This window comes from Marmota monax, unplaced genomic scaffold (assembly GCF_021218885.2).
Source record: "Marmota monax isolate L192 unplaced genomic scaffold, Marmota_monax_Labrador192_F-V1.1 WCK01_AAM20220418_F8-fsc00007, whole genome shotgun sequence".
In the NCBI taxonomy this organism is placed as follows: Eukaryota; Metazoa; Chordata; class Mammalia; order Rodentia; family Sciuridae; genus Marmota; species Marmota monax.
In genome coordinates, this window is record NW_026692781.1 from 29,350,196 (window position 1) to 29,375,210 (window position 25,015).

The 25,015-nt window shown below is 39.9% G+C and overlaps 1 protein-coding gene across 4 annotated transcripts in view; it reads right to left on the reverse strand.

Annotated features, from left to right (window-relative positions):
- The window catches only part of Ankrd44 (ankyrin repeat domain 44), a 294,161-nt gene that overhangs the window by 161,485 nt on the left and 107,661 nt on the right, over positions 1–25,015 (reverse strand). For all 4 annotated transcript variants that reach the window (XM_058580347.1, XM_058580345.1, XM_046447299.2 and 1 more), the window contains exon 2: positions 22,765–22,848. In XM_058580347.1, coding sequence (XP_058436330.1) covers positions 22,765–22,848 — 84 coding nt within the window. The remainder of the gene's footprint in view (positions 1–22,764; positions 22,849–25,015) is intronic.

The window sequence follows — 25,015 nt, forward strand, 5'->3', positions numbered from 1 at the left end:
TTTTTTTTTTTTTTGTCTGGAAAATGAGGATGATAATATTATTTCCCTCCTGGGAATTTGTGAGGTGAAATGATGCTTATAAAGCACTTGGCACAGTTCCTACTGTATGGTTAGCATTCAACAAATGTTGCCTATTATGATTAAGCCATGATTTCACCTTTTTCCTAACATGCCCCCTCTGGCTGGCTAATGGGAAAAGTGAGAAGGAATGGAGTGGAGACAGAGGTGGGGAAGGATGAGGAGACATCCTGCCCAGTCTCACCTAAATTCCAGGGTAATCAAGATGGTACCATTCAAATAGGAGGCAGAAAAACATGTCCAAGGGCCAAGTAAACATCCGCTGCATTAGATCCCATGACTGAAGATACATAGGATCAGAAAACAAAATGGAACTGTTCCAGACACTAAGGGAAGTGTCACCTGACACAGGTGCTGACTGGACAAGCCTTTCATCTTTAATGAACAACATCTAACCACAGCCATAGCCCCTTGCAATTACTGGGGTGACAAACAGAGTGAGCACTGACCACTGTGCATGAGTCACATGAGGTGTATCTGGTTTCCTGACAGTGAGCACCATGAGGAAGAGGGATGGGGAACCAGGAGGCCAAAGGCATGAGGCATTTTGAACACTAGAGATGCTCAGAAAATGCTACTCTGCACATAGAAGACAATGAACACACTGGTCTCAACTGCTGAAGATTTCCTGAGAGCAAACACTATTAAAATAAAATTTATGCCAGGTGTGGTGATGCACACCTGTAATCCCAGGGGCTCAGGAGACTGAAGCAGGAGGATTGCGAGTTCAAAGCCAGCTTCAGCAATAGTGAGGCACTAAGGAGATCAGCAAGACCCTGTCTCTAAATAAAATACAAAATAAGGCTGGGGACATGGCTCAGTGGTCAAGTGCCCCTGAGTTCAGTCCCTGGTACCAATAAAATAAAATTTGTGTGAGCATTATGGTTGAGATGCATTGGGAACCATTCACTCTGAAAGCTAAGCAATAAAAGCAGTGTTTCATAGTAACCATGAGCATGTATTTACATGCAGCTTTTAAATTTGGACCTCTTTTAGATAACACACTTTAAAATGACACAGCAATGATATAAATGGTTTGACTCATTTTATGAAATGAACAGAAGGATTTTCTAATAATTTTCATAATAAAACTGGGTAAGAGGAGAGAAAGAAAAATTATATTCTTTTTGCCCTTAAGTTCATACTTTAAAAGAGCAAACAAATATAAATTTTTAAGTTCAAAAATCATGTTTTAATCTACACCAGGTTTCAAAAATTGAACCTCAAATCTGTTTACAGGTCTCTTTGGCAGGCACATAGGTTTTTTAAATTTAAATTAGAATGTCTCTATTGGGGCCTGAACACACCAGTACAACACAGTCCCCTCCACTTCCTGACACATTCTTGATACTCTGGCACTACTTCCTGGACTTCCAAAGCTGGCTTATAAGATCTGTATTTTTCTAAGTATGTTTATGCCTTTGGCCAAATTCAATGCAATTTGGACCCAATATATTGCTCTCCTAAGACAGGCTCTAAGGAATGCCATAAATTGTTGGGGCAGCTCTGAGAATCAGACATTGTGATAAGTTCTAGGCATAAAAGATGAATGAGTAAGAATCCCTGTTCTAAAAGGGCTTGAGATACGGTGTTAGTGTGGTTTGTGTTTTTACGACAAAATACCTGAGGCTGGGAACTTTATAAAGAAGAGATTTATTTGATTCATGATTCTGGTGGCTGAAAAGTCCAAATAGCATTATGCCAACATCTGGTCACATTACGACATGATGGAGAAGCAGAAAGGCAGCCAATCCCTACAGAAGTAGACAAGCACACAGGATGGCCTCCCTTTAAAACAACAATTTGTAATAACTAATCCAGTCACATGAGACCTAATCCTGTGAGACAGCATTAGTCCATTCATGAGGGTGAAACCCCATGACCTACTTCACCTCCCACTTGGCCCCACCTCTTAAAGGTTCTACCACCTGGACACCACCACAAGGGGGGAATCAAGCTTCCAGCACATGAAACACTAGGGGGCACAGCAGATACTGAAATGACAAAGGCACCAAATGAAAGTGAGGAATATTGAAAACAGGATTATACATAGACTATTACTAGAGAACTGAGGTTTGCAGAGTCTAGACCAAAATTAAATTCTTTAGAAAAAAACATCCCTGGAATAGAGAAGAATCATTAACATTGATTGAGTTCTTAACATGTGCAGGAGTCTGCTCTGAGAATTTTCTACGGATTCTTCTCAGAATGAGTAGGATCTATGACATCCCCATTATGCACATGAGAAAATGGAGGCACAGAGAGGTTAACTACCTAGTCTAAGGTCACACTATAGCTGGCGGACAGCATAAAGCCCCAGCTGGAACCCAGGCAGTCTGACCACCAAGGCTCATGCTCTTAGCCACTATTTTACATTGTATCCTATGAAGAACCCACTACGAGGCTGTATGGTCTCCTTGCAAATATCCTTTAGGAACCCCAGTTTTTCTCCTTCTAGTTCAAGGTTTATCAAGGCGATTCTTATATAATATTTTGTGTTCTGAGGGAAACTGCTTTCATTCAAGAATTAAAAAAGCATAACATGGTTCAATAACAGGTCCAGTTTTCAAGCTAATGAAAATTAGTAAACTTGGCATTTTGGTATATAAATCAGTCTCACCAAATTTTCCTGAGAAAAACTGTTTCCCTTAGCAAAGGGTATGCATATTTTCATTTAAAAAGCATTAGCTACGAGGCATAATAGTGACACTATGACATATGCCTTAAAGCAGTGTCTGCTCCATTAGCAAAAGAAAAAAATTAAAAATACATAGATTGATTTAACTAGTCATTCGTAACTTTCATGTATATAGTACTATGTTATCATATTTAATATTCAATAAAATACACACAAAATATGCATTTCAAAATATGTCCAAGGGATTGAAGTAGAGATTACATTACCCCAATGGATCATCTTGCACACTTCCTTGGATGCCTATCCTTCCCTTCTTGAAATCTACCTTTGTAGATCAAGGATCTACCTTAGGGCTGGACCATCTAACTCAGGAGTCTTCCAATCATCAAAGACTTACCCAAATTTTACATCAAGAATTATTTCTACACTTAAAGGAAAAACTGCATTTTTTTGTCATGGATAAGGCCCACCAGAATGCACCTGAGAGAAAGGTCTTGGGAAATCTGTGTTCAGGTAAGTTTTTGAATAATTTAAGAATTGTTATATGTCCTAGTTGACACATATCCTCTAATTAACCAACAAGCATGTTTGGTTGCTTCACCTCTCAGGGATGGGCAAGTAAGAGAGATTGGGAAAAATACTTGCTAACCACATGACTTGCTCACAGCCAAAGTGAGAAGGTAATCCTTGTCATCTGGCTTAATGCAGAATATCCAGCTCTTTCTCTTTACCACTGTCTTCATCCCTAAGAGATCAGCTCAGAGGCAACATGCTGAGCGCAGCAATCTCCTCTCATTCAGCACTCTGTTAAACAACATAAGAATTTGGCTACCTGTCCTACATAAAAGATCTGTGCAAAGATGATCCATCTTTGGAGTCCTGAGCTGCCATGTCAGGAGTTCAATGACCCTGTCCTGCAGAGAAGAAGACCCAGCCACATGGAGAGATCATGTGCAGGTGCTCAGGGTGACAGACATGTGAGTGAAGACACCTTCAGATGAGTCCAGCCCCCCTCTGTCGAGTTACCAGCTGACAAGTCTTTGCAGCGGAGTCTAGACATCCTGAAACAGTGAAAAGCTATCTCATTAAGCCCTGTCTGAATTCCTAACCCACACAATCCATGAACATAATGGAGTAGCTGTTTTATGCCACTAAATTTTGAGGTGGTTTGTTACAGAGCAATAGTAATAGTCTCTGAGATTCTGAAGTGCTCTCTGATTTATTACAGAAAGACAACATTATACTTAGTGTTCAATGGCCTTATTTATTTTCTAACTCAATACAACCAGGCAGTCATTGATATACAATACATATAGGGAACTTTCTAACAAGAATATTTATTAAACCCTATTACCATTTCCTTTGTGTACCAGCAAATAGTCAATTACTATATTTGCAGATTAATGGTGGCAATGGTCACTTCACTGTTCTCTGAAAAGCAACTCTTTACTTCTATCTCAGAAATGAATAGGCACATGGTGTTACTGAATTATCTCTTCTCCTCCCTCTCTATTACTCAGGCCAGGAACCAGGAGTTCTTCTTAGCAGCATCATCTTTCTTGTCCTTTACATTTAACCCATCATTACCTCCTAAGTGATCTGATGTCATGATATATCTCAAAGCAACCTGCATCTCTCCACCTCTAGTAGTTAAAAGAAACAATCATGGGTGGGGCCCCCTAGGGCTCATGCATACGGGCACCTCATACAGCTGCCACTCTACCCCAGGCACATCCTTTCTGCCCTCACCCCTGCTATCGTCTCCCCACTGGTCTCACAACTTTTACTCTTCCCCTCTTCATCTTTTCTTCATACAACACCCAGAGTGACTTTCTAAAATATTCAGAACTTTTGCACTTAGGTGAAGCCCAACTCCTCACTCAGCTCGGGCAGCTAGACCCTTTTCTCCTTTCTGACCTCCTTTCCTTCCACTTTCTCTCTCATTCACTCTTCTCCGACCACGCTGGCTTTCCTTCATTCCCCAGAATTTACCACTCTTTTCCCCGACCCCTTGGAGCCTTTATTCATGTCTTTATCCAGCCTGAAACATTCCCTCAATCTTCTTATGACCCCAGTTTCTCATGCCCAGTCTCAGTTTAAATGTCACTGCTATATCCAAGAGGTCTTTCCTGGCCACCTTGAGTTCAGTATCATAGCATGCTGTTGGCTTCCTTCAGTTGTCCCTATGTATAAGACCCTATTAACTTATCTCCTTTTCCTGTTTTCTACCTATTATACTGCAAGCCGCTGAATGCAGGGATCAGGCCTGTGCTCACCACCAATGAAACCCCAGCACCTAGCATGGTGCCTGGTACATAGCAGGTTCAATCAGTATGTGTGGTGGGGCATTTGTTTTCCTTGCAATTTGACCGTGGGCTAGTGATTCTCGAAGTGATTCCCCAACCAGCAGCAGCAGCAGTATTTCATAAGCACTTACTAGAAAGTCCTAGACCTCCCAGATCTGGGGGGTTAGCCAGTGGTCTGTATTTTAATAAGCACTCCAGGATTCTGTGGCATACCCAAGTTCAAGAACCACTACCGGAGATTGTTCCAGATACTTGTTCCATAACAGCATGTCCCAAAGTGTAGTCCATTGGTTCTGAGGGAATGGATTGATAAGAAAAAGAAAAGAGAAAAGCAGAGAGGGGGAAAAAGGAGAACAGGAGGAGGAGGAGGAGAGGAGGATGAAGAAGGAGGAGGAGGTTCGCAAAAGCCAAATGTCTCTGAGAAAAACTGTGTTCAAGAAAGCTAATTAATTTTCTTATTATCAAGAATTCTCAGTGCCTTTCATATGGCCGTGTGCATTGTAAATCACTAAAACAGAAGGAATCCTATAGTAGACATGCTTCCCAATTTTTGGCCACAGAACCTCCTCTCCCCCTTCTAAACACTTGTCAGATTTGCTCACTTCAGAAAATGCTGTCTGTGGAGCAGGTCTTCCTAAGACCACTCCAACCCCCTGGAACTACAGCAGTCAGTACATCTGATTCACTAGCAGCAGACAGACTTGGAAATAAATGCTTAATATTAAGCACATCTTCTTCTATAGAGATTTCTTTTTTACTGATTTTAAATATATAAGAAAAAATACACATTATTAATTTTAAATATATATTTGTAATAAATTATGAATATAGAGATATAGTAAAGTAAGTAAAAAAGAAATCTGATCTTTGTGAAAACCTGAAATGTTTATGAAGACAAACATGGAAGGGTTAAAAACTGGTGGCAATTTCAGGTTGAACTGGAAAGGGAAGCAGAGTTCAGTGTCTCCTGTCCTGTAGGAACAAGCCAGCAGTGAGGTTCACTATTCAAACTGTGAAAGTTCCTCTAACGAGCACCAAAGAACCAGCTTCGTGTCTGAGGCTCTGGGAGAGTCTTGATTTTCTTCCCCAGTTTAATGGGGTGAGTGGAGATTCCACGATGATGGATTGGCAAACTGTGCAGGTGACTGAAAAATTATTGGTCCCTGCTGACAAATCATAACCTTGAGAAGGCTGAAGCAGCTTGGAAATAAGTTAAAATATTCATGCCAAATATCCAGTGTTTACTTAATCAGGGCTAATGATTAGCTTCTTAATGAAATTTTACAAGCTCAGTTGAACACAGAAAACATTTGCTTCCCTAAAAGCAAATAGGTCTGTTTGTATTGTAATCAGACATCTGGAGCACAGAAGAGCCCCAGCCCTCAGAAGCACAGAGGCAGATCTGTCCAGGGACTTCTGACCTTTCCGTGAAGATGAGGGTGGTCTAGGAGTGGTGGGAAAGGCACGCAGTTGGGAAAACACGGCAGCTCACAGATAGAGGCAGGCTGATTCCACAGTGCCTTTTGGGGGTAGAGGGCTCTGGGGGTGCCAACTAATGGGAGCTACTTTTGCATCTTAGGCAGGCTGTTCTTACTTAGGTGAGATGCTAAAATTCAATAAAATAAAACAAAAATCAATAGGACAGAAAAGGAAGAATGAATAGGTGGAAAGCAGGATAGGGCAGTAAAATTATCTATATGACACTGTAAGGATGAGAACCTGTCATTCTGCATTTGTAAAAACCCAAAGCTTGTGCAACACCAAGAGAGAATCCCAAGGTAAACTATGGATTGGGTAATAGTGATATATCAGTGGAGGTTCACTGGCTGCAACAAATGTACCACTGTGGGGGAAAGATGTTGGTAGCTGGGGAGGCTGTGCATGCAGGAAGGCAAGCAGCATATGAAAAAACCTTCTTTACTTTCTGAATTTGGCTGACCTAAAACTGCTCTAGAAATTCTAGTCCTTTTTTAAAAAATCAATAAAATGAAGTCTCTAGAGATGTTTTTAGTCATAGTTAATATAAGACTGAGGAAACATCAATTGCCCAAATAAGAAATTACTCTTATTTATCTCTACCATTACTAATATTATTATTCTTAGCAGACTGAAGAAGTGGTTGATAGGGTGGTGGGTGGGTGGGCTTTTCAGCTCTGATGCCCGGCCCCACACCTACCCATGCATCTCCTGATGCTGTCTCTGAATGCAGTGATCCGTTGCTCTAGGAGTCCTGGACATACAGTGACAGAACAGTTCTACTCCTATGGCAGCATTGATGCTGATTTTGTTGTCTTGGTTTGTCTATTTCATACCTGCCTGATTACGTGGTCCAGGAGGGCAAGAGACCTGTCCTATTCTTCTTATAATGGCCCCTGATACAAGCCTGCAACGTAGTAGATAATGAACACCTACTGATGGAGTAAAAGTGAAATAAGCCACAGTTAATTTAACTGCTCCATATGTTTTAAAAATTTTTTTAAATACTTTAATGAGGTTCAAGGAAGTATGCTAATCAAATTTATTAATTTGTATGAAAAAAAAACAGATTTTAAATTGTTACATAGATTGTCATAGGGATAACTCAAGTCTGACTTTAATCACAAGATATTCATAGTCCAGCCCCAAGATCGATTTCTATAAGCAAAATGAGAAACAGATCGTGTGACCTTTCTAGAAAAGTTTCACATTTAGCCTGAGACTGCTGAGTGGTCACTCCAAATTACATGTGGTAAACTCTTCCTTAATGTTTTCAGTTATACCTGCAATCATATCTACAAAATATGCAAAACCCTATCTAAATAAAACTTTGTCCTCTAGCAAGAAGCTCAGAAAATGGATATTTAAATGTGTCCTAAGAATAACCCAGGCATTGTAATTATTCTGTACCTATATTTGAAATCAAGTAATTATGTTATGGAAAAAATAAACTTCCCAGACATTTGGAATCTTGTCAAAAGCCAATCTCTGAAAACCTCTTTACAATACCTCAACGTATTTGTTCTTTAGTTTCCCCTGCTTGAGAGAAAAGCCATCAGATTTTCTAATATGAGAGAACTATATAGCAACATACATTATTTATTTCTGAGGGAATTCTATTTTTAAGTACAAAAAGCAAAATCACAGTTCGTTGAAAACAAATAATTTTATAACCAAACATATTCAGTAGTGCTGAGTAAAATTCCCTAAAAATGCAACTTACAATGATTTTATTTTTACAAAGAGTACATTCCTTATGAATATTCTTATATGGTCCCACTCTCTAATCCATTTTGAGGTGTACAATTTGGTAAGTTCTCAGATTTTTAAACTGTGGTAAAACACACATGACATAAAATTTTCTATCTTAGTCATTTTTCTAGTGCATTTTTAGAACCAGTACAATTTTTACTACAGGTCAGACTCAGACAGCACTAGACAAAAGAAAGTGACATAGGTGTGATTAAAAGCTTTAATCAAAAATAAACTTACAGTGGTAAAATCCTGGAGGGAATATTGTAGGAATATGAAATATATGAACGAATGCTCATGTGTCCTCAAAAATAAATCTTGAACACATAACATTGAGTGAGAAAATCCAAGTTACAGAGGACACCAACTATTTGCCTGTGTGATGTTTTTAAAAAAACAAGGGAGAGAATTGAACAACAGCTGACGGGGTAGAGAGGGAAGAGGGGAGGGGAGGGGAGGGGAGTGGGGATAGTAGGGGATAGGAAAGGCAGCAGAATACAACAGTCACTAATATGGCATTATGGAAAAATGTGGATGTGTAACTGATGTGATTCTGCAATCTGTATTTGGGGTAAAAATGGGAGTTCATAACCCACTTGAATCAAATGTATGAAAGATGATATGTCATGAGTTATGTAATGTTTTGAACAACCAATAAAAAGTAAAGATACATGACACTATCTATTGTTTTGGTAAATATGTACATAAATGTACACAAATATAAAAAGGTATAAAATCAAAAAGGTTTAAATCAAACTAGAGTGTATAAAGACAAGGATGGAGAAAAAGACATATAAAACTTCAGGACAGTGGCCTTCCCTGGAGAGAGGTCAGGGGTTGGAGGTCATAGGTCAGAAAGCTGAAGGAGGCTTCAGCCCTGCCACCCATTCCTGGCCTGGGTAGGCCCTGTTGTAGTTCTCAGGGGGATCAAGAGTGAGCCAAGCCAGGACCCAGCTCTCGTGGATCTGATGTGCTAGTGGAAGAAGACAAAAGACCAAACAGTAAGTTCACTGTATGTGTCAGGTAGGGACAAATGCTATAGGAAGAAGAGGCTGATAGACTCTGCTATTTCACATGGGAACATCACGGGTACTGTCCCTGATACGGTGGCATTTTGGCAAAGATGTGAATGACATAGGACATGAGTATATGTTTATATGGGGGAGGGGGGATCCTCTAAATCCATGAAAGTTTATTATGATCTTTTCAAAGTAAATGTGGTAATATTTCTTCAGTTTTAGTGGTGGGCTCATGTTTGTTTTCTGAATGTCCGAAATTTTCCATAGTTTAAAAAAAAATTTTTTTTCTTAAAAAATTTCCACTCCCATCAATTACTGAAAGAGAAGGAGGCGGCGGGGTTGTGGCTCAGTGGTAGAGCATTTGCCTAGCATGTGTGAGACCCTGGGTTTGATCGTCAGCACTACATGAAAATTAATAAATAAAATAAAAGTACTGTGTCCATCTACAACAAAAAAAAATTTTTTAAAGAAAAAAAAAAAGAGTAGGAGGCAGGATGTCAGACATCTCCTGATTCCTTCCAAATAGAATGTCCTGAGCTTGTAACTGCAAATCCCATTTGTTAAAGGTCCTGTACATAGGAGGGCCTCCTGAGAAACAGCCAGTAATGGACCGCACTGCCCCATCATTAGGTCTGTGCAGGCATGCCTGCTTGTGTGGCTCTTTCTTTCCTTTCTTTATCCCTCCTTCCTTCCTTTCTCCCTTCCCTCTCCCCCCAACCAGTCTGCCTTTCTCTCTTTCTTTCTTCCCAAATAAAACACATGCTTGTTCAAACTGTGAGTGTCCCCAGTTGAAAGGAATGAGGTCAGAAGATGAAGTCAACCTAGTAGGGGAAAAGGCATGTACACAAAGCAATGAGGATACAAGATATAAATCAATCTGATGCACTGATGACAAAAGACAGGGCCCCTGTGAGCTGGGGGGGAAAGCACACGATGTCTCTACCCTTCAGCTTGAGAGCTGCTATTTATTACATGCTACAATGTCACCCTTCTCCCTCCCTGCCCCAAAGAAAGAAATATGGTATCTTAGTAATGTTCTGTTCCCACATGCTTGGCAAAACAGAGAAAAAGGTCACAGCTATCCAGTTCCCTCAAATCCTTTTCTGAGATAACATAAATTAATGAAGACAGTATGTAGGGAAATATATGGAGTGTTAGCCCCAGTGCTAAAAATATTTTGCACTATTATTTAATAAATATTTTGTAAATGAATGAATATATATGACACTACTTCATGACAATATTACCTAAGTGATCTATTTTTTCTGAACTTAGAGCAACTCCTAAGTCACAAAAGGCTTTCATATATCATAGCAGAGACTGCTGGTTTGCTCCAACTTTTCTGTTCATCATAGAAACCCCCAATTTTTAGCTGAGCACATGATATTGTTCTGGAAAATATATAAGCAATCATGTGCTTATTGAAGTGTCCTTAAAGAGAAGGAGCCTACCCTTCTGCCTGCCTCCTTCCTTCTAGCTGGAATTTGGATGTGATGGCTGGAGCTCAAATGTTCCTTTTGTTAGGATAGAAGCCACATATCAAGATGGCAGCACAAAAAGAAATAGATGGGTCATGACACCAGGGAGTGCCACACTAGTCCTAGGCAGCTATGTATCCTTGATTTAAAAAAAATCAAAGCTGGAATAACTGATCTGAAATATACTTTATACCTTTTAAGTGAGTTCTTTAAGAATAATCTGGGCATATGGTTATCTCTGCACAATTCAGCTTAAAAACATAAGAGTTACCACTTTTCCACAACTTAATTTTTTTCTGATTACCAAGTATATTCTCATTGTATACGAAATTAGAAAATACAAGTTGTCTGGAAAATCTGATTTTCACCCCAATCAAAACTAATCATTCTTTCTCCATAATTTATGATATAAAATGTGGCTCCTATACTGAAGCTAAAGATGTTAGATTTTATTTATTTTTTTTAAGAGAGAGAGAGAGAGAGAGAGAGAGAGAGAATTTTTTTTTAATATTTATTTTTTAGTTTTCGGCGGACACAACATCTTTGTATGTGGTGCTGAGGATCGAACCCGGGCCACACTCATGCCAGGCGAGCGCGCTACTGCTTGAGCCACATCCCCAGCCCAATGTTAGATTTTATGATATTGTCACCTAGAATCTCATCCATGCCCATTTACAGTCTCCAACATCAATCAATGGGCCCCCCTGAAATTTCCCCAAAAGGAGAAAACATGGTGGTGTTGGTCAGTTTTCCATCACTGGGACAAATGCCTAAGGGAAAACAACTTAAGAAAAGGAGAGATTATTTTGGCTCATGATTTCAGAAATTTCAGTCCATGGTTGGCTGGCTCCATTGCTATAGGCCTGTGGTGAGGCAGAATTTCATGGTGGAGATGGCATGGTGGAGAAAAGTTATTCACCTTATGATGGATGGGAAATAGACAGAGTGGGAAGAAGGGCCCCAGTAACTGACTTCTTCCAACTAGGCCCCACTACTGTTTCCACTACCTCCCAATAATCCAATTAGTTATTAATTTCTTAATGAATTAACCCATTGATAAGGTCAGAGCCCTCATGATTCCAATCACTTTCCCAAACCTCCATCTCTGAACATTGCTGCAATGGGAATGGAGACCCCTCAACACATGAGACTTTGGGCATATTCCAGATCTAAACCATAAAAATATGACAAAAATAAAAGAACTCTACTGAGATGACAGCTCCTACCAACACCACTTCCTCAAACCCCAGCTCATACCAGGAGACAAGTCCTAACATGATTAAGATGGGAACACAGCTATGATTATCACTACGGGTCACAAGTGCTAGGCCACTGAAATATGATCTATGTTTACTCAAACTGACAGATACAATGAGTGCACTTATACTAAATGTGAGCAACTGTGGAAGCTGGTTTGTTGGCTTGTGTGTGCATGTGTGTGTTTATATAAGTTTGTTTTCATTATTTATAAGCATAATACATGATCAGGATTAAAAAAAATGTAATAGTAGAAAAAGGAATGAAGAAAAAGTAAAAGTCTCACTATCTAGATTCAACTATGATTAATCTTTTGGAGAACATTCCTCTAGATCTCTTCTACACTTACATAAACACATGACATATGCTGTTTAAAAACTTTTTGACTAAAAAGTACATCTTGAAGATCTTACCTTTCAGTGAATATATATAATAAGTAAAAATTAATACAAATCACTTCTTAAAGATAGCATAACTGCCAATGGATGTATACTATAAAATAACCTACTGGTTATTTCTAATTTCTTATTATTAGAAGCCACAGGGAAAACAACATCTTTTTGCATGTGTAATTGGCCAATGATCTCCCTCAGTGTAAACTCCCCAGTATGGTGCTGCTGTGCCAAACAGTGTGTACAGGTAGATGCTAATGCAAGCTATCCAAATGCCCTCCAGAGCCGGGTACCAAGTACACTCTCCCTAAAAAGCCAGCAGTGATTGAGACCAGATTTTCATCTTTGCTGATCTGATGGGTAAAGAATGATACTGAATGGTTGTGAATATCTACTTGAATTCTTAGATTTCAGGTGAGGTTAAGATTGAGCAATTTTTCACATAACTTTTAGCTATCTGTATTTTTCTTTTGGTAAGTGGCCTCAGCATGTCTTTTCCCATTCCACTATTTGGGTGTTTATCTCTTTATAAAAAAAAAAATTGCAAGCATTCTTTATATGTTAGGAACATTATCACTTTTCACATATCCTGTACTTATTTTGAGTTTATCTTTTAACCTTATTTATGGTGACTTAATATATAATGGTCTATAGTTTTACATATTAAAAGACAACCACCTCTACTGTTATGGTTTTACCTTTGCTATTATGCCTAGAAAGTGCTTCTCCACACCAACAATGCAAAAATATTCCCCCCTTGTTTTATGCCACTACTTTCATCTTTTTATTTTCTGTATCTAGAATTTATCTTGACAAAATGAAATAGATAAGTATTCTGCTTTATATTTTTACATCTGGCTATCTAGTTGTCTCAACCCTATTTATTAAGTAATCTATCTCATCCCCAGTTATTTAAAATGCGTGCCTTTCTCTCAGACCAATATCCATACACATTTGGTTCTAATTCTGGATTCTCTAGTCTATTCCACCAGTTTGCTTGTCTATTCCTGTACCAATGACTTACTGTCTGGATTACTATAGTTTTGTAATTTATTTTAATATGTTTTGTGATGCTTTTACCCATTGATTTTTTTTTAACCCAAGAATTTCCAGGCTTAGTCTCACATGGTTGTTCCTCTAAATAAAGTTTAGAATTACTTTGTCAAATTTCCCAACCCAGTTCCTACCAACCACCTCAAGTGCACTGAATTTAAAAATTAATTTTAAACAATTTCCATCTTAGTTATTTTCTTTCATCTAATAATAATATGCCTCAAAGATTCACATTTGCATCCTCCACCCAAATTTAGTATCTAATGGGAAGAAAGAGCTGAACCCTTTATGTTCATTTTCTCAAGCTATTTACAAAGCACATCTTTTAGTTGCTAGATTTTTTCTCACCTGCTGTAAAAGTGTCTAGCAGTTGCAAAATAATATTAACACACTACTGTTAATCTTTTCCTCCTGCTCTTCCTCCCTCCTCTGTTCTTAGTTGCTCTCATTATATCAAAGAAGACATTTGGCATTTATTTTTTAGGGACTGGCTAGCTTCACTTAGCATAATCTGCTCTAATGCCATCCATTTCCCTGCAAATTCCATGATTTTGTCATTTTTTAGTGCAGAGTAATACTCCATTGTGTATAAATGCCACATTTTTTTTATCCATTCATCTATTGAAGGGCATCTGGGTTGGTTACACAGTCTAGCTATTGTAAATTGTGCTGCTATGAACATCCATGTGGCAGTATCCCTGTAGTACGCTCTTTTAAGGTCTTCAGGGAATAGTCGGAGAAGGGGAATAGCTGGGTCAAATGGTGGTTCCATTCCCAGCTTTCCCAGGTATCTCCATACTGCTTTCCAAATTGGCTGCACCAACTTGCAGTCCCACCAGCAATGTACAAGAGTACCCTTTTCCCCACATCCTCGCCAGCACTTGTTGTTGTTTGACTTCATAATGGCTGCCAATCTTACTGGAGTGAGATGGTATCTTAGGGTGGTTTTGATTTGCATTTCTCTGACTGCTAGAGATGGTGAGCATTTTTTCATGTACTTGTTGATTGATTGTATGTCCTCCTCTGAGAAGTGTCTGTTCAGGTCCTTGGCCCATTTGTTGATTGAGTTATTTGTTATCTTATTGTTTAATTTTTTGAGTTCTTTGTATACTCTGGATATTAGGGCTCTATCTGAAGTGTGAGGAGTAAAAATCTGTTCCCAGGGTGTAGGCTCCCTATTTACCTCTCTTATTGTTTCTCTTGCTGAGAAAAAACTTTTTAGTTTAAGTAAGTCCCATTTGTTGATTCTTGTTATTAACTCTTGTGCTATGGGTGTCCTATTAAGGAATTTGGAACCCGACCCCACAATATGTAGATCGGAGCCAACTTTTTCTTCTATCAGACGCAGAGTCTCTGATTTGATATCAAGCTCCTTGATCCATTTTGGGTTAACTTTTGTGCATGGCGAGAGAAGGGGATTCAGTTTCATTTTGTTGCATATGGATTTCCAGTTTTCCCAGCACCATTTGTTGAAGATGCTATCCTTCCTCCATTGCATGCTTTTAGCCCCTTTATCAAATATAAGATAGTTGTAACTTTGTAGATTAGTCTCTGTGTCCTCTATTCTGTACCATTGGTCCACCCGCCTGTTTTGGTATCAGTACCATGCTGTTTTTGTTACTATTGCTCTGTAGTATAGTTTGAAATCTGGTATCACTATGCCGCCTGATTCACACTTCCTGCTTAGAGTTGCTTTTGCTATTCTGGGTCTTTTATTTTTCCATATGAATTTCATGATTGCTTTATCTATTTCTACAAGAAATGCCATTGGGATTTTGATTGGCATTGCATTAAACCTATAGAGAACTTTTGCTAAAGGTAGCAGAATACAACAGTTACTAATATGGCATTATGTAAAAATGTGGATGTGTAACCGATGTGATTCTGCAATCTGTATTTGGGGTAAAAATGGGAGTTCATAACCCCCTTGAATCTAATGTATGAAATATGATACGTCAAGAGCTTTGTAATGTTTTGAACAACCAAAAAAAAAAAAAAAAAAACACACTACTGCCATTATACTTGGAGTGTTTCCAGAGCTCCAAAACACCCATCTCTATTATGGGGAGGCTGTAAATCATATACCATGTAAGACTTCTCCCTCTCAGAGGCTGGCTCCCCAACTTCCACACTCAGTGCTGGAGAAATCAGGCCTCTCACTGCTGAGCACCCTCCAGGATAACAAGGACTGATGATAATCAGACCTGCCTTCACACATTTTAAGTGGCCACGAAGCACCATCTCTACAAACCTGATTGGTGCCATCAAGAGTTCATGAATCATCCTTTACAGGACACAGGTCATGGCTTTGAAGTCACAACCCCATATTCTGGGCCAGGGTCCAACCAGGGAGCGGCAGAGGGATATGACAGTATTGTCAGTGCACCTACCCTGAGGACATAAAGCACCATTTCCAGAATTGTGAAGGAACTACCAGCTTCCCTAAGCTCCCCTCTCATCCCCCACCACCCCTGACTACCCGGCCAGAAATGCTGTCAACACTTAGCAAACACAAGCCATTGCTCTCCCCAGAACACAGGACCTTGGCAATAGTGTTCCAGATGCAGGTGACCAGAGAAACCTCAACTGCTCAATGTTTGCTGTTCTCATCCACAGTTAGCAAAACAGTGGCCTACAGGCTGGATTTGGCCCACAGATATGTTTTCTTTGGCCCTGACACTGTTGGAACCTTTTTTTTGGGAACCAACATTTAACAATTTAGAGATTTCCTGTATTTTCTTTTAAAAACTGAAGTCTAGGCACAGGGCACCTGCATTCCTGCTTGGAACTTGAAGGGAGCCGAGTGACTCGTCACACCCACTGACAAGGCACTTTTGGCATTCTTAGGACCCTGAGATCTGGTTTGTCACCCCTGCCTGCAGCTCTTGTTTTCCCAGAATTATGGATTCAGGTCTAATTTAGAGGATAGCCAGGTCTCTGAGAGGGCAAAACATCTCAGGTCTTCATTCCCATATCAAATTCTTTATTAAAAGAGAAGAAAAGCAAGTAGGAGGAAAAATACACAAAAATCAAGAAGCATCGAAATCTAGGCTGCGGTTTATTTTTCTAATGTTTGAGGAAATTTGACATGATAGAATCAAGCTGAGAAATATTTAGAGAAGAGAGTAGGTTGCTCATGCCAAGTTCTTTGGGTGGAGCCATATTGAGCCCTCATGAATGGATTTTTAAAACATATTCTGTTTTTAAAAGAAATAGTAAAACACCCAACATATACATACAAAGACACACACACACACACACACACACACACACCACAAATAAATTACAAGCTTATTATCGTCAATATGTCTCATTCTTTAAAAAGCCACCTCTTTTTTAATATATACATTTTTAGTTGTAGATAGACACAATACCTTTATTTTACTTATTTTTATGTGGTGCTAAGGATCGAACTCAGTGTCTCACACATGCTAGGTAAGCACTCTACCACTGAGCTATAACTCCAGCCCAAAAGCCACCTCCTTATACAATGCCAGTGTCCTTTTTTTCACTTGGATCTTGAGAGTAGCAGGCCAGCATCACCTAAATTAGTTCCTCGAATCAAGAACTGCAGATGTGATGATTTTTCTCCCTTTTGTTTACTAGAAGTTTTTTGTTGAGACAAGCTTAGCTTTTGTCTCAAGACTTATTTCATTATTTTCATATATTATCTCCTTCTATCTTGGAATTAGAGAGGGTAAAGAAATTGCATCAATATACTTGGGTCAAATCCTGTTAGTGCAAGCAATAAACATTTAACTGCTTGACAAAATTATTTTGTTGAATAAAATAGATGGACTAAATCAATTTGGGGACAACTCAACTGTAAAAAGACATTTTTGAAACTATTGAAATAAAATTGAGCATGTGCTGGGTACTAAATGATGTTGAGCAATTACTGTTAATTTTATTTGGTATAATAATAAGCATGAGTGCACATGCGCTTCTGTAAATGATATTTTTAAAAAAGAAGCAAACATCAGGGGTTGCTATTATATGAGATTCATAAATCTTGGAACTACAGTCTTTTTACAGTTGGAAAAGACTAAATATCACTCAGTCCAGGTGCGGGAAGGAGGTTTCAACTTACATGCCAACCCCAATTTAGTAGTGCTATCCCAAGATGAAATTTTGATTCTGAAGACTCAAAGGAACAAAGTACCATGAATGATGCAAGACAGGAGAATGGGGCTGTCTCTGCTACTGTTGGTCACCTGTAGAACCTCCAGTCTAGAGGAGGTTCAAGAAGCATACCTGTGGAGTCAACTCATTCCTTCTTTTTTTGGTGGGGGGAGGGTACCGGGAATTGAACTCAGGGGCACTTGACCACTGAGCCACATCCCCAGCCCTATTTTGTATTTTATTTAGAGACAGGGTCTCACTGAGTTGCTTACCACCTCAATTTTCCTGAGGTTGGCTTTGAACTCACTATCCTCCTGCCTCAGCCTCCCAAGCTGCTGGTATTACAGGTGTGTGCCACCGTGCCCAGCTCCTTCCTTCTTTACACAGCTATTATTTATCTTTTGACCTGAAATCTTATTTTCTGTAGCTTACAACCACATGACATATGACAGGTTTAACTTATCAGCATAAAATGAACTATTTAGGACACTTCTCCTGGCCTTTCCAAGTCTATTAAAACATCACCAATTTCTATAACTACTCCTCATATGGCAGAGTTCCTTTCCCATCTTGACCACTCACCATGGACAGGTGCCAATTTTTCTCTGTCCCTGTTAGCGTGTGGCATGGTAAGTCAGTCCTCTTAACATTGTGTTGTCAGAACATAATCCCAAGAATATTTTATTGAGTTCACATATTGATTTTTCTGGGTCCCTACATCCTGAAACTTTGAAATTCAGAAGCTATTCTCCACCTCAAGTTCAATTTGGTTAGCTGGATGGAGACTTCTAGAAACTTTCTAATTTTCAGCCCATATAGTAGGTCAATTTAAATGGATTTCTCAGAGTGTACAATGGTCATCCCATGTTTCCAGGCTGTGGTACACCAGTAGCCAAAGAATCCACACAAAGAACCAGAGTGCTCCTCCTGATCCTCCTGTCTCCTCAAATCAATCTATAGGCTTTTAATCCTTCAAGAATTCCCATCTCGGGGCTGGGGTTGTAGCTCAGCAGTATAGTACTCGCCTAGCATGTGCGAGACCCTGAGTTCGATCCTCAGCACCACACAAAAATAAGTAAATAAAATAAAGGCATTGTGTCCAACTACACATAAAAAATAAATATTAAAAAAAAAAAGAATTCCATCTTACAACTTACACCAGAGGGACACTAAGCCAGATGCTTACTCTGTTCCACAATTAGTCCTCGAGGGGAGAAATAAAATGTAGGTCACCACAAGTTGACTCAATAAAGTGGGATTAAGTCATTCACTCAATGTATAACAAAGACTAGGCTGGGCAATTGAGCAAATGAGAATAAATGAGATCATGATCATGTCATCAAGCATATTCATCTCTCAGATGCAAAATATAGAAATAAATAACTGAAGGAGTGGAAAGTGATCAATGAAGTATAAAGAACTGTGGGAGTTGAGAGAAGAGGTAGATCTCTTTGGCTGGGTTGGGGAGGTAGCAGAGAAGTCAGCAGACAGAAATTGAAAATTAGGACACCTTAGCGGAAGGAGCAGTAGGTATGAAAGGGCAGGTGAAATTAGGACACAGAGAAGTAAGAAATACACAAGAGAATAAAATGAATCTCAAAGGGTTGAGTAATTTGGTTCCGTTGAAGCATAGGTTCATGAATACCATTAGTGAGAAAGAAAGTGGAGGAAAACACAGAGGGCCAATTGAATGAAACTGATTTCTATTACCAGGATCAGCTAATCAAAGAGTGAATTACACCAAAGAACACATGCCCATCAAAACACACGGAGAGGTGGGAGGGAAAAAAAGAAAGGTGAAAAATTCAGACTCTGGGATAGAAATGAACAGCGAGGAGCTGGGGTACACTCAATGGTGAAGCACATACTTAACATGCATGTGGCCCTGGGTTCCATTTCCAGCACCAGAAAGAAAGAAGAGAATAGCAAGTGGGGAGTAAAGGAAGAAAAGCAAAAGGTGAGAAGCAAACACTGTCTTCCTAGGAACAGGAGGCTCTTCCACCATATATTTCCCTTCCTTGACATTCAGGTGTATCAGTTCTCAGCCTCTCCTCCTCCCTCCTGGAATGCACTCCAGGCTTACAGATCAGATCTTCAGGCGTCTCCCATCTCTCTAGGTCCTCTGCCAGCAATCACTTCCCTTGCGTGACCCACTCCACCCCAACCCCGGGGGAAATGTTCAATCGGACTGATCCCCAAGGAACACTGGCAAAGAAGAGCATTGAGCCTAAGGAAGGCAGGCTTCCTTCAGCCATGCAGCTGCTCATGTATCATTTACTCCTCCTTCTTCCCACCTTTTCCTCCTACCGTACATTTAGCGGCACACAGATATAAAGCAAATTCCTACTGTCCTTCAGGCCTCAGTTTACACACACTCTGTCAGATCCTCATGATCAACCTACCCCCTCCCCTGACAAAGTGCCCTCGATTTTCACTGACAAAAATGTACCATAGATGCCAGGTGCAGTGGCGCATGCCTGTAATCCCAATGGCTCAGGAGGCTGAGGCAGGAGGATCGCAAGTTCAAAGCCAGCCTCAGCAAAAGCAAGGTGAGAGTCTGTCTCTAAATAAAATATAAAATAGGGCTGGGGAGGAGGCTCAGTGGTTGAGTGCCACCAAGTTCATTCCCAGTTTAAAAAAAAAAAAAAGTGCCATAGAGTGATTTCTCATTTCCTGATTTCTCGGCTGTGCTATAAACTCCATGAGAGAAAGCACTATCAGACTGTTCTGTCTCTAGCACTTAGCATGGTCTCAACTCAGTAATTATAGAATGGATAAGACAACCCCATAGATAAGTAAGAGGCATCATTTGAATTCCCTATGATTATGTACGACCAAATATTGGTGGGGCACAGTTACATAATTTCAGCCGTGTAGTCAGGTGTGGCCATATCACAGAGCTCTGGTGAATGGGGTCTGATCAGAAGTGAAACATGCTACTTCCAAGCTGATCCATAAAGATCTTTCCACACTTCTCCTCAGGGCACTTTTGTCCCTTCTGGCTCACTAAACTGGAGACGATCCCAACAGTGAACTTGGACTGTTACCTGGGCCCCTATGTAGAATAGTGGTCACTCCTCTAATCTGTTCCTAAGAGAACTAAACTTCCCATGTCATACACCCATCAGACATTCAGGAGTCTACATGTTAGAGCAGCTAACCTATCTAACTAATTCAGCAATACAGCTGGGTTACGATTTAAGTTAATCTCTCCTAAACCTTTATCAGCCAGCAACTGTTTGTCACTTGCCCAAGGAGAAATAAAGGCCATTCAGGAGCCAGTACAACCTTTCTTGGTGTGTGACTGAACAAAAGTTCTGTTTGCTCATGATCATCAGGAAAAGGTAGAAACCTTGTCTTGGGCTTGCCTAAGCTTGGCCCACAGCCACCAAACAGGCTGGGCGGACTCCCGTGATATCAAAAGACTGGACAGTGAACTCACTTGCCTGGCCTCCTCTCAAAAGTACAGGTCATACCTCGCAGGCTCTGGATCAGTGCCCAATTGTCTTCTCCAGTACTCTGTCCCTGGCTCTATCTGTGCTTACCTTGCAAAAATGTCACAAAACATCCTCCCCTCCACCCCACCCCACCCCCTACAAGCTGGAGAGAAACCCCTACAAGCCTTTTCAAAAAGTCACACCAACCTGCACTACCATGAAACAATGGCTGTGGCCACAGAACAAGACCTGTCTTCTGAATAAAGCATTCAGCAACCAGATAGAAATGCAACCTTCAACACCATCTCTCTCTCCCTGGCAAAGCTCTGCTTACACTAAAGAGGCACTTGACCCTTTCTGTCATTTCCACTGAACACTAGAGACTTTAAAGAGAACTCTTCTCCCTGGTGGACTTGAGTATTTCAATAATTGAATTACATTAAGAGAATTAGTAGCATGTACCACACATAATTGCTTGTTCAACCTACCTCTAGGAAACTATTAAAAGAGTAAATTTCTGACTAACACTTTTTACCTTTCTTCATCACAGGTTGGCTTGTTTGTTTGAAAACCTTCCAGATCCACTGATTCTTAATCTTTTGGGGATCTCTTAAGAATCTGATAAAATACTGGACCCTTTTCATAGAGAAATAACAAGGTGCACAAAGGCACATACCTATTATATACACTTTCAGGGGGAACACAGGATGCCTGGGCCAGTCATTCCTCCCAGGTTTGTGAACCCTGTAGGGCAGAAACCAGTAAACGTTTTCTGTGGAGCTAGAAAGAATTTTTTTTTTTTTTTTGCAGGTTATGTATAGTCTGTCACAAAAACTCAGCTCAGCTGCTACCATGCAAAAGCAAGGCACATGCCAACAGAACCTTATTTATGGACACTGAAATTTGAATTTCATATCATTTTTATGGGTCACAAAATATTACTCTTCTCTTGTCTTTTTTTTTAAACTATTTAAAAAATGGAAACCTCATAGCTGGTGGCCTATATAAATGCATCCAGGTGAAGGAACACAGGTTGCCAAGCCCTGCTACATGGGCTCATCACCTTGGAAGAGAATATTACATGTTTAGTTGTACTGATGTCTCATTGAAGTTTAGTATTTTCTTACATTATGAATGCATACAGCAAGCCACAAGAACGCAAGCCACAAGAGCATCAACACTGTCACTAGTAGAAATTGAGGGCATTGCACAGATGATATTAGGATTAGGGTATATAACTCAAAATACTGACTATGCTCATCACTTTGGGGGCAAGGCGGAATACTGAAGATTGGGCACTCAACCACTGAACCACATCCCCAGTTCTTTGTTTATATTTTATTTAGAGACAGGGTCTCACTAAGTTGCTTAGCACCTCAATTTCCTGAGGCTGGCTTTGAACTCACTATCCTCCTGCCTCAGTCTCCCAAGTCACTGGTATTACAGGCATGTGCCACCATGTCCAGCTTCACTTTTTATGGTCATTATCGGGATCTGCTGTATCTTGTTTTAAAGTGTTAATAAAGAAGTATATATGTTATATCAGAAATTTAATTTTTAATATTTTGATAACCATATCTCAGTATATTTCCTTCCTGAAATCTGTATTTTATTGGGTGGGCTTATAAAACAGTATTCTAAGAAAGCGTCCAGAGTTTTCACCATTTACGAAAGGGCTTCGCAGTACAGAACAGGAGAAGAGCCTTGCCTGCCCAGGTGAAGCAGGCCTAAGCAACAAAACCCCAGCATCTCTTACCAGTGCGTTCACATCTTCAGTTTTGTGTATGAGCATCCGTATCTCCTCTGGATCACCACTGAAGATTGCTTGGACGAGAGGCGGCTGTAAACACAAGGGAACAGGAATTAGAACTACAATTAATACACTGTATTGCATTCAGAGGCAGACGGTGAGAAGAAGATTTGCTCCAAGTTCATTAGACAATTATAATCAGCAGACAAAAATAAATAAGGTTCAGATCTACCCTCACTTGGAAGTCTAGTTGGAGAGATATTTACATAAAGAAATAACTATAATGCAACCTGAAAGCATTCATAGGGCTATGAACTAAAGTAAGTGTAACATGAAAATCACCTGTAGTTGAAATTGTCTTTGATAGGCCCTAAAATTTCCAAATATATGATTTTGTGTTTCTAGTCCCCGTTATGGACTGAATTGTGCCCCCCCACACATACACACACACAAATTCATATGTTGAAGCCTTAATCCCCTCAGTGTAACTATATTTGGAGATAAGGCCTTTGGAAGACAATTAATGTGGTCATAAGGGTGGCGCCCTAATCCAATAAGACTGATGTCCTGATGAGAGGAGGAGAAGACACAGAGCTCCCAAATTCTCTCTTAGCCTGCATACACAAGAATGGCCACAGAGGATACTGCAAGAAGGAATAAGGGCCTTGCCATCAACCAACCCTGCTAGCCCTTGATCTTGGACTTTCAGCATCCAGAACTGTAAGAAAATAGATGTGTGTTATTTAAGCCACCCAGTCTGAGAGCTGTTGCCCACACAGACTAAGAGTCCTATCACTCTTCCACTTCCTAATAGAAAATGTTCCTTAGAAGCCTCAAACAATTCCATTCATAGAGGGTGTTAGTGGCCATGCTTCAGGTCACCTGAACTTTTTTTTTTTTTTGACAATTTTGTAAAACCCTTTAAATCTTTCCCAAATGCTTCCCATAGCTTTCGCCAACAAGTACTGACTAATTTAAAAATGATTTAATCTACCATTTAAGTAGTATAGTGAGGGGTTAGAATGTCAGAGGGGCCATTACTGAGCTCTTATTAAACCCATGCATACTAAAGAAGACCCCAATACATAGTAGAAGGATCCATCAAGTGTGATGGAAACCCAGCTGAAAGAGCAACTAGCTTGGTGGGGTCAGGGGTGGGTAAGGACAAAACCAAATTCAGAAAAGCTTTGTGGAAGGCAACTTCATGAACGAGTTTGCCCACAGGGGAGAAGGGGCATCCAGGAGTGTGAGCAGATATGCAAAGGGGTGGACATAAGAAGAACCTGACATGTCAAAAACAGTCATCAACCTGGTGACTAGAGTGTGGGATGAAAGCAGAAAAGTGGCCGTGGGAGGTGTGGATGATAGGTTTACCCCACATGGTGAAAAATCCTATTCAGAGCCAGCTCTACCACTTCCAACCACATGCTGAGCCCAATTCCCATGGGTAATCTAGGACTGAGCCTGATTATTGCTGCCCAATTTCTCCATGGGTTTGTAATCAGGATCAAATGAGGTAATGTATGGGAAAACCTTCTGTAACCAAACAAAGAATTAATGCTTTTTGTTAAGAGATGTTTAATGATGCCAATATGGAATATTTGACCATTTCTTCTCAAACTTCAAAATCGTTGGCAATCACATACACATATGCCCACATACAAGCATGTACATACATAAACTGCACATTTACCTACAACTTGGAAATATTTTAGTCCCAGTAGACAAGAAGATGATGGCAGTTTCCCAAAATTTGTCTTTCCATTAAGAATCAACCAAGATACTTACTATCTGGAGATTCTGATTTAATATATCTGGGGGATGGAGGGGACTAGATTTTTAATAAGTCACCATCTAATTTTTAGTAACTATTGCCAAACACTGACTTTGGGTAAAATATCATCATCTACCTTGACCTCTCCCCATGCTATCTACTTGGGAGTCTGAGTCCTCATTATCCCCATAAACTTTCTTTTCTCTTTTTTAACCCTCCTGCTGCCTTTCTTACAGGTTTTGATGGTGCTTGTTGATAGTTTGGGGGACCAATATAAGCATTAACAGTAGCTATAGTAAGATTCCTTAAGGAAACACTACATGAAACATGTCACACTGCAGGCGAATATTTCAACATGCCAGATGTTTGTCCACAGGTTTCCCCTGTGTCATGAAAGCTACCAGAAAATGGACAGATGTATCCCTCCCACCCCCAAATGCTCTGTCAGGTCTACTATGTTTCCAAGGTATAGATATATTTTCT